This window comes from Protopterus annectens, chromosome 13.part0 (assembly GCF_019279795.1).
Source record: "Protopterus annectens isolate FY-2018-M chromosome 13.part0, PAN1.0, whole genome shotgun sequence".
NCBI classification, from domain to species: domain Eukaryota; kingdom Metazoa; phylum Chordata; order Ceratodontiformes; family Protopteridae; genus Protopterus; species Protopterus annectens.
This window is the reverse complement of record NC_056747.1, coordinates 1,016,420,364-1,016,433,004: the sequence shown is the minus strand read 5'-3', so window position 1 is coordinate 1,016,433,004 and position 12,641 is coordinate 1,016,420,364. Positions and strand designations below refer to the sequence as shown.

Here is a 12,641-nt window from a genome sequence, read left to right as displayed (position 1 = left end):
ATTTCGGTTTCTAGGCTGTGCCTGTGTTGAGACCATAAATTCTTCAGGTACCACTGTAGCTTTCTCATATGCAGTCTGGCATGAGGGACCAGGATTATGCAGGATGCCATGAAGCCCAAGGCCTGCAGTACTTTCCTTGCTGTTAGTTTGTTCTGCTTTGTTAATGCCAAGAAGTAGAGAGGAAGTTGTTCTTGTTTTTCTGCAGTTAGGAATGCCATCTGTTTTACTGTGTCCAATTCTGCACCTAAGAAGGTTATTCTTTGGGATGGTATCAGTCTTGATTTTTTTTTTTATATTGACTGTATATCCCAGGGCTTGCAGTAAGCAAATGACTCTTTGTAAGTCTTCTGTTAGCTTGTTTTTGTTGTCCGCTTGTATCAGGCAGTCGTCCAGGTATGGATATATTTGGATTCCCTGAAGCCTGCAGTGAGCGATTACTGATGCCAGGCATTTCGTGAACACTCTGGGCGCAGTAGATAAGCCAAAGGGCAATGCTGAGAATTGATAATGCTCTGATCCTGCAAGAAATCTGAGGTATCTTCTGCAATTTGGTCGTATGGGGACGTGCAGGTATGCCTCCTTGAGATCTAGAGTCACCAGCCAATACTCCTTGCCCAGCATGGGAAGAAGTTGCTGTAGGGTCAGCATTTTGAATTTTGGAACAATGATGAATGTGTTTAAAGCGGACAGGTCGAGAATAGGCCTCCAATTTTCTCTTTTCTTGGTACCAGGAATAGTCTGGAGTAAAATCCTTTCCTTGTTCCATAGATGGTACCCTTTCCACAGCTCTCATCTTTGCTAATTGAGCTATTTGTTTTAGAGCTTCTGTCTTTTGATTTGGTGGTAGGTTTGGCATTCCTCTTTTCCTGGTAAAGTATGGAAATGAAACCTGTAGCCTTGGTCTATAGTTTGCAAAATCCACTTGTCTCTTGTGATGTAGTGCCAGTTTTTGAAAATAAGGCTAACTTTCCGCCTAAGGGTGCTGCTATTTGTTCCCTGGTAGGCGGTGCCAGAGCCAAGTCACTGTGATTGTCCTGTTGCAGTGGTAGTAGTTGTGCCTGTGCCTCGCTGGTTGTTACCTTGCCACTGGCGTCCCCTGTAGGCACCTCCTCTGGATTGATTTCTGCCTCTTGAACGCCTATTCCTGCCTCTCTGTGTTTTAGAGGAGTCTGGAAAGGACCAATTTTTGGAAGGCCAGTTCCTGCTAAACCTTGGAGGCTGAACCTGTAAGAAATCTTTCACTGTTTGTACAGATTTTGCCTTCTCTTCTATTTTCTTCAGTACCTGCTGAGCAGGAGAACCAAATAAACTGACCTTATCCATAAGAGCATCTAATAGTTTTGCTTTAACATGATCCGGCAAGACCTGTTCTTTCAACCATGCATGCCTTCTTATAACTGTGCCAGTCATGGCTGATCTAAAGGAAGCCTCCAGTGCATCATAGCCACATTTTAAAGAATGGTTACTAACCTGCTGAATGTTATGCACCATTTCTAGAACATATTTCTTATCTAAAGAATCATCAGAGGACAGATTCTTAGTTAACTGATCAAGCATAAACTCCTGGTATTGGATCATATGAAACTGACAGTTCAATGCCCTAGCTGAGAGAGTAGCAGAGGTGTATACTTTTTTACCCCATCTCTCTAAGGACCTGGATTCCCTTTCAGAGGGGAGAGGGTTTTTAACTGAGGTCGAAGCTACTGCCTTAGGCCCCTGGGAGATAGTCTCGGGATCTGCAAAAGGAGCCTTGTATAAATGGAGATGCGTGTCCGGGACCCTGTAGAACCTATCGGGCTTAGCAGGGGCTGGAGGCAAAGTATCAGGAGCAGTGCAAGCATCATTAAATGCATCATCTACAACAGGAAGAACTGGAGGTATAGCTAAAGGCCTATGTTGTGGTAAATGCAAAAAAGTCCTAAGCCTTTTCCTTGAATCTGAGAAATCTTGCCCCTGCCATTGGAATTGCTCTCTCATGGCATGTAAGGTTTCCCCAAAGGAAAATTCCTCTGGTGGAGAGGCAGAAGGAATCGATTCCTCAGCATCGGAGTCTTCATAAGGAGAAAAAGGAGCCTCTGGATGGTCTGTATTGTCTGTATCATCAGAAGAATCATCTGAGGACACTGGCTCAGGGCCCTCTGCTCTAGGCCTCTTTTCTGTAGGAGGCTGAGAGGCCCTGTCTGGATGAGGTTGGGATCCCCTTATTAAAGAGATGAGATCCTCTGCCAAAGTGAGCATTTGGGAACTGGAACTGGGCCTGTGAGAGGTGGGCTTAACAGGCACAGACTTAGAAGTTTTGGCTGCTTTAGCCCTGGCAAAGGCCTTTACGGACATGCAGCACCACGTGCAGGGGTTGAAACATCCAAAGGGATGGTGTCCGATAATTCTTGTGAAACCACAGTAGCAGGTTGAATTTCAGAGGCCGATTCAACGAGGTTAGAAGGGGCCTCGGTAGTAGTCATGGATTCGGCTGAAGATAGAACCGTTTGCTCGGTTTCGGCCGAAACCGAGACACTCGCGGTTTGCTTAACCGCGGTTTCGGCCGAAACCGCGGACCGCGAGTGTCGGTCCTTTTCTTTGCGTTTCTTAACAACTTATGAAGTCGGAGGATCCGACGGCATTATGTACGCAAAATCTGAGCCGAAAAACTGTTCAGCAAACTCCGACCGACGTCCAAGCGTCCGTCGGTTGAAAGAAGCACAGGCTAAACAAGCTGCTACGTCGTGGTCTGGGCCTAAACAAGGTAAGCAGTAAGAGTGGAAATCTTTAACTTGTGGGAAACAAATACCTCATAAACAGTTATTGACTTTTTCTGACATCGGCTGAGGCAAGAAAGAGTCCCCAACGGGGTACTTAGCTTTTTAGAAGTCTTCGAAGTAGTATTCGGTAGTAGTAATCTCTGGATCTGACCGACCGGCACTTGCGAACAGCTTCTGCTTCGGGCGCCACGCGGCAAGAAAGACTGGGGAAAATGGCGTCGGCTGATGCCTTTATACCCGAAGAACTGCAGCTATGACGTCGGGTGAAGTGCGACACCAGCCGAGGCCAGACCCAGACTTTGGAATCCGGCCGACCGAAGGGCTGCCTGACGACAGGACAACCCATTTGTAAGGACTGCAGATGCATCCTTGAAGGACATCTGACCATGACCTAGGTATCCTGAATAAGGCTAGTGGCTTGGGTACCTGGTTGCAGCTGGGATGAAGGAATAGAGAAGTGATGTGGCTACAGATTTTTTTTTTTTTTGGGGGGGGGGGGTGTCATCTGCTTGAGCACAGACTCCATGGTAGATTCACCAGTAAAGGCCAGGGATCATGAGGAGGTACTATCTACAAGACTGGGGTCAGGGCCATTTCATCATGTACACACACAAGGAGGCATACATGCAAGCACATCACTACAGCCAACAGCACTCTAACCCACTACTAACTTACAGCATACACAGGGGAAAGATGGTAGGTAGTGATAGAAAATCCCAACCTCCCATTTTTCCTCAGAACTTTTAAAACCTGTCTGCACAGAGTACATTGCAAGGCATGTTATGGTTCTTTCAATTAGCCACCATTGTTAGCAGTCTCAACCCTTGCCTCTCAGGGATCAAATGGGCCATAGGGCTTTCATTCTTGGAGGAATGAACAGGCCATATAAATTGAAGAAAGGCCACCTGACAGACTTTGGGAGTGGCAACTGGTGCAAAAAATATTTTGCAGTTTTTCATGAACAGTGGATCTTTTGGTAAGGAGAAAAATGAGGAGTCTAAAGAATCTGAAGATTGGGCTTCACACCTCTGTAGGTAACTAAAGCTGGGTAAAGTTGGTAAAGTCTTCTTCCTTGCTAATGTCCAAGTTAGGCAGTTCAGCAACCAGTTCTCTACTTAGTTGAGAGCCATTCCAGATGTACAACAGTTCACTGTGTAAACTGGAGGGAGGGAGAGATTCTCTGCCATATTTTCATATGCTCTTCCAGGAAACAACCTAAGATGAATTGTTGAAAGGAGTGGACCATACTGGGAGGCAGGGGCTTACACTAACATTTAAATCTTAAAGAGAGTTCTAAGAAGCCTGGGTAAATATTTCATACGCAACAGAATTTTTTTTTTAGAATTAAATATAGTGATTTTGTTTAAATCTTGGGATCTGTGCTCTTTCCTTGGTCTGCATTAGAAGACAAGTGTGTTGATGACAGGACATCTTGCTTGGTGTGTCGAATAGATTATGGGCAGTTTTCAGTTGGTTTTACTTTAAAGCATTTAAATTATCGCCAGCATGTTTGTTGAGTGCAGTACAGGGTTGAGTTTCCTTTGGCAAGATGGTGGCAAATTCTGTAATCTTATTATAGCATTTGTTCAAGTTTGCCTTTTTTTTTTTTGCAAGTTAGCCAGTATTGCAGCAGAGTATGCCAAGAATTTGTTTTTTTTTTTTTTAGTTATAGTATAGTTTGTGTGCAGGCCAACTTTAAGTTGGTGGCTTATAAGCTTACAAGGCTGCTCCACTGCCATCCACTTTGCAGAAGTTAGAATTAACAGAGTTAGTGTTGAGAGAGAATTTAGTGGTGAAAAGCAACTTTTGTTTAGGGTCAAGTATTAATTGTTATCCAGCAAACCAGGTTCTAAAGTCTGTTAAAGGCATGTTTAGATAATATTTGTGATTGTGACTGTTCAAGGATAATAGCTATGCATACAAAGGTTGGGTTGTCAGCATACTGGACAACAGATGCTAGCTGTACAACTTTATATGCATGTCATTAGTAAAGATGCTGAATATATTAGAGATCCAAGAGTAGACCCTTGTGGGACACCTGCATTAGTTGGAAAAAAATTTGAATGTCTTCCCTTTGTAGTAGGCAACTAAAACCAAAGCTTTAAACTAGCATCAAGGTTTAAAATTAGTTCACATATATAATTGGGGGAGGGCTATTACACAAATTACAAAATATGAAAATCAGGAAAGTACAGTTTTGTACCTACCATAAATGTAGATGTTCGAGTGCTAATACAGCTGCAGTCATAACAGATGGGTTCTCCTTCCGTCAGGTGGGTCCTCGGTCGGCCGAATTCCAAAGTCTAGGTCCGGCATCGGTTGTCGTCGCCTCTTCCCTGACGTCAGTGAGACAGGGGTATAAAAGAACCAGCCAACGCCATTTTCTTCAGTTTTTCTTGCCCCAGATGTCAGGTGCCCCCAGAAGGAAGGCAATACATAAAATTATGTAATAATGCAATGCAATATAATCATAGACCAGTAGTTGCAAGCAAATACACCATAAAAGAACACCCCTAGAGGGGAAGGAGGGAGGGAAACCTGGACTGCAGCTGTATTAGCACTCGAACATCTACATTTATGGTAGGTACAAAACTGTACTATGTTCATCGTGCATACAGCTGCAGTCATAACAGATGGGTAGAATCCCAAAGCTAAGAAAGGGGTGGTAGGCACTAGGTGGAGCTAGGAGGAGCCAAAATGCCCTGCAAGACTGCAGTGGCAAAGCCTGCTCTAGATTTGGAGTATAATGGTAGGTTGTAGTGCTTGGAGAAGGTATGCACAGAACTCCAAGTGGCTGCTTCTAAAATATCCTTGGTAGGAACTCCTCTGAGGAAGGCTGCCGAGGTGGCTGTGGCCCTGGTAGAATGAGTTCTAATGCCTGTAGGTACAGTTTTGCCATGAAAGGAATAGCAAAAGCGTATGCAGTGGGCTATCCATTTTGAGATTGTCTGTTTGGATATTGACTTTCCTTGAACTCCTACCGCATAGGCCACAAAAAGCTGTTCTGATTTTCTGAAAGGTTTTGATCTGTCCAGATAATAACGCAGTTGTCTGTGGATGTCCAAGGAATGCAGTAATCTCTCCCCTTTGTTTTGAGGATTAGGATAAAAAGTAGGTAAATGTATGGCCTGATTTAAAGCTACCCTGGATACCACTTTAGGCATAAAGGACGGGTTGGTACGTAATGAAACTCTGTCCTGATGGAAGATGATAAAAGGCTGGACAGCCATAAGAGCCTGTAGTTCTGAAACTCTACAAGCTGAAGTGATAGCCAGAAGGAAAGCTGTTTTCCAGGACAAATATTGTAAATCTGATGAGGCAGCTGGCTCAAAAGGAGGCAAAGTCAGTTTTTCCAGAATGAAATTAAGATCCCAAGCAGGTATTGGTTGTTTTCTTGGAGGTCTTAAATTCTTAGCCCCTCTGAGGAACTGTCTTAATAGAGGGTGAGAGAATAAAGGTGGATCAGTGTTGTATTCTGCAGAAATGGCTGAGGCATGGATTTTGATGGAGGAGAACGAAAGTCCACTGCTTAGCAGTTCAGCCAAACATTGTAGTATTTGAGGTAAATTCAGTTTTCCAGGGCACTGGCCCTTTTTCTCATTCCAAACACAAAAACGTTTCCATTTTGCAGAGTAAGCTTTTCTAGTTGATGGCCTTCTGGCCTCCAAAATGACATCCTGCACCTCCTTGGAGAGCAGGGCCTGCTGTGATGCTAAGGAATCTTCCATGCGGCTAGATTGAGTGTTTTCAGCTGACTGTGAAAAGTTATGAAGCTATGCTGAGTCAGAAGAAGAGGCATTAGAGGTAGGGTCCATGGTGGGGAATGTGTCAGGCTCCTCAGGAGTGGGTACCAGTGTTGGCTTGGCCAGTCCGGAGCAATGAGGATCATCTTTGGTCTGTCTGCTCTGGTCTTCAATAGGACTTTGGGCAGCAGAGGAAGAGGTGGGAAGGCATAAGCTGTCATTGATGTCCAACTGAAAGAGAGAGCGTCCACTCTCCAGGCCTTTGGATGGGAGATCCTTGAGCAGAATTTTGTCAATTGATGATTTTTGTGAGAGGCAAAGAGATCTATGTCTGGCCTTCCCCATTCTTGGATTATTTCTGTAAAAACTTTTGGATGCAACTTCCATTCGTGTGGATACGTCATATTCCTGCTTAGGTTGTCTGCCAACGTGTTTTCTTTGCCTGGCAAGTACTGTGCTTGTAGTTCCATTTGTAAGTCTATGGCCATGTTCCAAAGTGACATGGCCAGTCTGCATAGGGGATAAGAATGTGTTCCTCCCTGCTTATGTACCACATAACTGTGGTGTTGTCTTTTCTTATCAATAGCTGACCTGGTTGTAGAAGGTCCTTGAAAGCTATAATAGCATTTATCACTGCTAGCATTTCTTTTTGATTGATGTGAAGGTGCTTTTCTTTTTGGGTCCATTTGCCCTGAATGCACCGGTTTGTCATGTGCGCCCCCCCAGGCGTAGTCCGAGGCGTCTGTTGTGATGACTTGATTTGCTTGAGGCTTGCTGAATGGAAGACCTGTGTTTGTTTGGCATGCTTGAGCCCACCACAGAAATTCCTTTTGCAGACATGGAATTAATGGTATTATTGTTTCCAAACTGTGGCTGTGATGAGACCATATGTTTTTTAGGTACCATTGTATTTTTCTCATATGCAGCTTTGCACATGGGATTAGTAAGATGCAAGATGCCATGAATCCCAGAGAGCCTGCAGGATTTTCCTTGCAGTTAGCCTGGTGCAATTTGCCAGTGTTCTGAAATATTGGATTAGTTGCCCCTGCTTCTCTGGCGTGAGGTAGGCCATCTGGGTGTTTGTGTCCAAATTGGCACCCAGGAAAATTATCTTCAGAGAGGGTATCAGTCTTGATTTCTCTTTGTTGACTGTGTATCCTAGAGAGTTTAATAACATTATTACATAAGCCAGATGTTTCAGAAGAATGTGCTTGCTGTCCGCTTGGATCAGGCAGTCGTCCAAATAAGGGTATATTTGTATCCCTTGAAGTGTGCAGTAGGCAATTACTGATGCCAGGCATTTCGTGAATACTCTGGACGCAGTAGATAAACCAAAGGGCAATGCAGAGAATTGATAATGGGTTGAACCTGCAAGAAATCTGAGGTATCTTCTGCAATTTTGTCTGATTGGGACATGCAGGTATGCCTCCTTGAGGTCCAATGTTACCAGCCAAGACTCCTTGCCCAGCATGGGAAGAAGCTGCTGTAGAGTGAGCATCTTGAATTTTGGTACGAGTAGGAATGTGTTTAGCTTGGAAAGATCCAAAATCGGTCTCCAATCTTTTCCCTTCCTTGGCACCAGAAATAGCCTGGAATAAAAACCTTGACCTTGCTCATGTGTAGGTACCTCTTGAATAGCTTTCATGTTTATAACACCTGAAATTTGCTTTTGTGCCTCTGCCCTTTGATTGTGTGGCAGGTTTGGCATGCCTTTCTTTTTTGGAAGGGTATGAAAATGGAATTTGTAGCCTCTGTTTATAATGCCCAGGATCCATTTGTCCGTTGTGACAATTTGCCAATTTTTTGAGAATAGTGCCAGCTTTCCTCCTAAGGGGGCTGCCATTTGAGACCTGGTTGGCATGCAAAGGGGAGAGTCATTGGTTTTGCTTTCTGAAAGATTGCGAGTTGTCGTCACCACCTCTTTGTGTAGGAGCTTGCCATTGTCTGCCTCTGTACGAACCTTGTGTTTGTCCTCTGCCACTGGGGCGCCTGTATCTGCCTCTTTGGGGTCTGTCTGTGGCAGGAAAGGACCAGTTTTTGGAAGGCCAATTTCTACTAAAACGTGGGGGTTGGACATGCAGAAATTCTTTCACAGTTTGCATTGATTTAGCCTTTTCCTCCATCTTCCGTAATACTTCCTCAGCATTTGCCCCAAATAGTACATCCTTTTGAAGAGGGGCGTCTAGTAATTTAGCTTTGACATGATCAGGCAAGGCTTGTTCCTTGAGCCAGGCATGCCTACGTATGACTGAGCCTGTAACAGCAGCTCTACATGAGGCCTCTAGAGCATCAAAACCACATTGTAAGGTATGTTTACCCACTTGTTCTGCACTATGCATCAAATCCTGCAACTCCATGTCTGGTTGTTCAGGTTGTGACATTTTGCTTTTCAATTGAGATAACAGAAACTGTTGGTATTTTAGCATATGAAACTGACAGTTTAAGGCCCTCGTGGATAAGGTAGCCGAGGTATATACCTTTTTTTCCCCACCTTTCTAAGGATCTGGAATCTCTCTCGGAAGGCAATGGGTTTTTAGTAATGGAGGCCTTAACTCCCTTGGGCCCCTGTGAGATGGTTTCTAGGTCAGCAGCACGGCTTTTGTATAGAAACTGGTGTGAGTCAGGAACCCTGTAGTACCTGTCAGGCTTAACTGGAGCTGGAGGAAGAGAATCCGGATTAAGGCAGGCCTCCGAGTAAACATCATCTAGGATGTCCAGGACAGGAGGTATAGCAAGAGGCCTGTGCTGGGGTAACAAAAGAAATTCCCTGAGCCTTTTCTTGGAATCTGAATAATCCTGGCCTTCCCAGTGGAAGTGTTCCCTCTAGGTATGCAGAGTTTCACCAAATGAGTAATCCTCAGGGGGGGGGGGGTACAGAAGGAATAGATTCCTCTGCATCAGAGTCTTCAAAAGGGGAGTAAGACTGTTCCTGAGTGCTCTGAAATAATGGAGCCCTGATCAGAAGAGGGGGAATCTTCCTCCACTCTGGGTCTTTTGTCCGGAGGTGGCTGAGAACCACTGATTAGAGTAATTAAATCCTCAGCCATTTTAAGCATCTGTTTCTTAGGCATGGGGCCTGGAGATGGGCCCTGTGTAGCTGGTCTCCTAGGGTGCATGGTAGCTTTAGACTTGGTGAAAGCCTTGATGGAGAAAGAAGAGGAAGGTCTGAGGACACCTTGAGTGGAGGTGGACCTGTCCACATTCTGTGTTTCAACGCCAAGCGTGGCTACGGTATCTGTAGTCAGGGTGTGGGCCGAGAAGCCTGCGACCTCGGGTACAGGAGACACCGCCAAAGATGTGTCATCGGTAATCAGGGGCTGCGTAGGCGCCTCGCTGAGAACCGGACCACGTGTAGTCGGCTTAGGCGTGGTGTCGGTAGAGGCCGCGGACCTCGAGTGTCGGTCCTTGTCTTTGCTTTTTTTAGACAAAACCGGAGTCGGAGTATCCGATGACATAGTATAGTTAAATGCTTTCCCAAAATAATGCTGGGCGAACTCCGCCCGACGCTTAATAGTGCATTTGTTGAATGTAGCACAAAAGCGACAGACCGAGACGTCGTGGTCTGGGCCTAAACAAGGTATACAGAGGGAATGGAAATCCTTATGCGGTATTTGCTTCCCACAAGAAATACAATTATTAACTTTGTCTGACATCGGTCTGAGGCAAGAAAAAGTTTCCCCAACGGGGTACTTCGCTTTTAAGAAGACTTTGGTTCCAAATTTTTCGTAATCTTAGGAGCTGGCAGACCGGCACTTGCGAACTGCTTCTGCTTTGGGCACCGCGCTGCAAGAAAGACTGAAGAAAATGGCGTCGGCTGGTTCTTTTATACCCCTGTCGCACTGACGTCAGGGAAGAGGCGACGACAACCGACGCCGGACCTAGACTTTGGAATTCGGCCGACCGAGGACCCGCCTGACGGCAGGAGAACCCATCTGTTATGACTGCAGCTGTATGCACGATGAACATCAGACTCAAACTTTACTTTGGCTATATGATTCAATTCACTTACACCAATAACAAGTAGAATGGAGAAAGCCACAACAAGCCACACAGCAAGTTATTTTATTTACTTACCTAAGAAAGTTTTGGGAATGATAGAATCCCGATATCCATTTCGTACTGGAGGAGGTGGTGGTGGAGGTCCTGCAGGAGTCCTTGAAGGAGGAGGAGGTGGTTTTCCTCTACTAGGAGGTTCTGAAGACCCCCTGTATGGTGGGGGAGGGGGTGGAGCATCTCTATTTCCATTTCTCATTAGCGGTGGTGGAGGTGGAGGAGCTGTAACGAAAAGAAAAATACTAGAAACTCTGCAAGCTGTATTATCATCTCCCAATAAATGTTCACAACAGGACAGGACTTATGTTAACAGTTAAACTTTCTTAATTCGTGCACAGTGAAATCGTCATTGCTGCTACTTGCAAAGCTGGGCAAGGTAAACTCACTTCTTAAAAGCTTAATATAATTTAAATACTGGAACAGGAAATAGACCCCTCCCCAAAATACTTGAGCCATGTTTTTTTTCATATATTATTTTAAGTACATGACTAAAATGATAATTTGTTGATAAAAAAACTCCTGCTTCTTTTATTATGTTAAAAAAAATCAAAACAGGACAGAAAATGTATCATACTAACGTATTCCAAGATCCAAAACAACAAGTATCAAAATTCACTCTTCCCCTTTGTTTTGTATTTTTTGCAAGAGGTCAAGTCCCTAGCATCCTGTGTGTGTGGTGGTGGGGGCCTCTCAAAGAAATGACAAAACAATTTTTATACACAACTGCAGGCTGAACAATCCACTATGTTGGAAATAGGCTTTCTCTTTAGTAACTTCCACTTCTGTAAATTCTTAAAATGTATAAATGTAACTACTGTTTGTGCATAAATGTAACTCTTCTGTGTTTAACTGGAACTCACTATAACGTAGTGAGCAAATGAAGCTTTTCTCTCCGAGCCTCTGCTGAAAATGGGTATCACCCAGTCAGCCTTTCCCTGCAAACAAAGACAAATAAATAAAATAAAGTGCTCATCTCTCGCACTCTCTCACACAAGTGGGGGAGGACTAGTACTTCATACAAAACAAGGAGCTTTGCATAAGACCTTCTCTTTTAAACTCTGTACACAAAATGGCTAAAACTAGTCCAAACTGGAAGTGCTCTCCAACAAAAACCTTTTCTCCTACTCATTCCAAGTTGGTCTCTATCCCTCACATTCCACACAGCCATGGGGGGCATTAAAATGCTAGACAGAAACTATCCAGTCAAAACAACACTGTCTCAAAAGAAATAAAACTTGTGTAAAAACAAAAAAAAAACATCATCTTTAGTACTTTTAGCACAGATGGTTAGAAACTGTACAATTAAAAATAAGTAATAAATCCCTTCCTTTATAAAGTTCCAGCTTCATTGTTTTCAGCAGAGAAAGTCTATGTACACAAAGTGCTGAACACTTTCTCCAAGAAAATAAAAATACACCCCTTAGCCTAAGCATCAGCATTCCAGCTTTAGTGTTTAGAAAGGGCCTTTGCCACTTCTGATACATTAACATTTGCCTTTTTTGTTTTTCTTGACCTCAAAATCTTCTCAGACTGCACTAGCGATTTTAGAATACTTCCTTTTATATGCTTTTCTTAAATTGTAAAGTCACAGTAATGTATGCAGCATGCATTTTCCACCCTATTTACAAAATTTCTAATGACAGTTTCTTCACAAAAAAGCTTTGTAACTTGTATATTTTTTACGGAATCGCCCACATCATTCAACTGAATTCCTCTCTGACACTTCAGAGCTAATGTTGGGGTGTATCCATAAGCTTTAAAGAATGCAGTCCTGTGTATAAACTGTGGTGCACCCATTAAAGTTTATGGATGCACCAGCATGCACTTCCTTTTTGACTTCACCGAGGGTGAAGTTCAATTAAGTTTTTGGTGAAGGCGCATAAGGAAAAGTAATAACTTTTTTTTTAAACAGTCAAATGGGAAGGAAATGCTACATAGCACTGGAGGCACCACATGATGTATTATATAAGGTTAAGTCAAAACTGTGACTGTACACTTAAATCTGCCAAGCCATTAGTGCATTTTTCTCCCTACAAAAATTTGTGCACTACTTCACAACAGTAAAACATGACAATGGCTATTTTTT

General features: G+C 43.8%; 1 protein-coding gene across 2 annotated transcripts in view; it reads right to left on the bottom strand.

Annotated features, from left to right (window-relative positions):
• Positions 1-12,641, bottom strand: part of WIPF2 (WAS/WASL interacting protein family member 2) — a 950,999-nt gene that overhangs the window by 367,256 nt on the left and 571,102 nt on the right. For both annotated transcript variants that reach the window (XM_044055015.1, XM_044055016.1), the window contains one exon: positions 10,577-10,777. In XM_044055015.1, the coding sequence (XP_043910950.1) occupies positions 10,577-10,777 (201 nt within the window). The remainder of the gene's footprint in view (positions 1-10,576; positions 10,778-12,641) is intronic.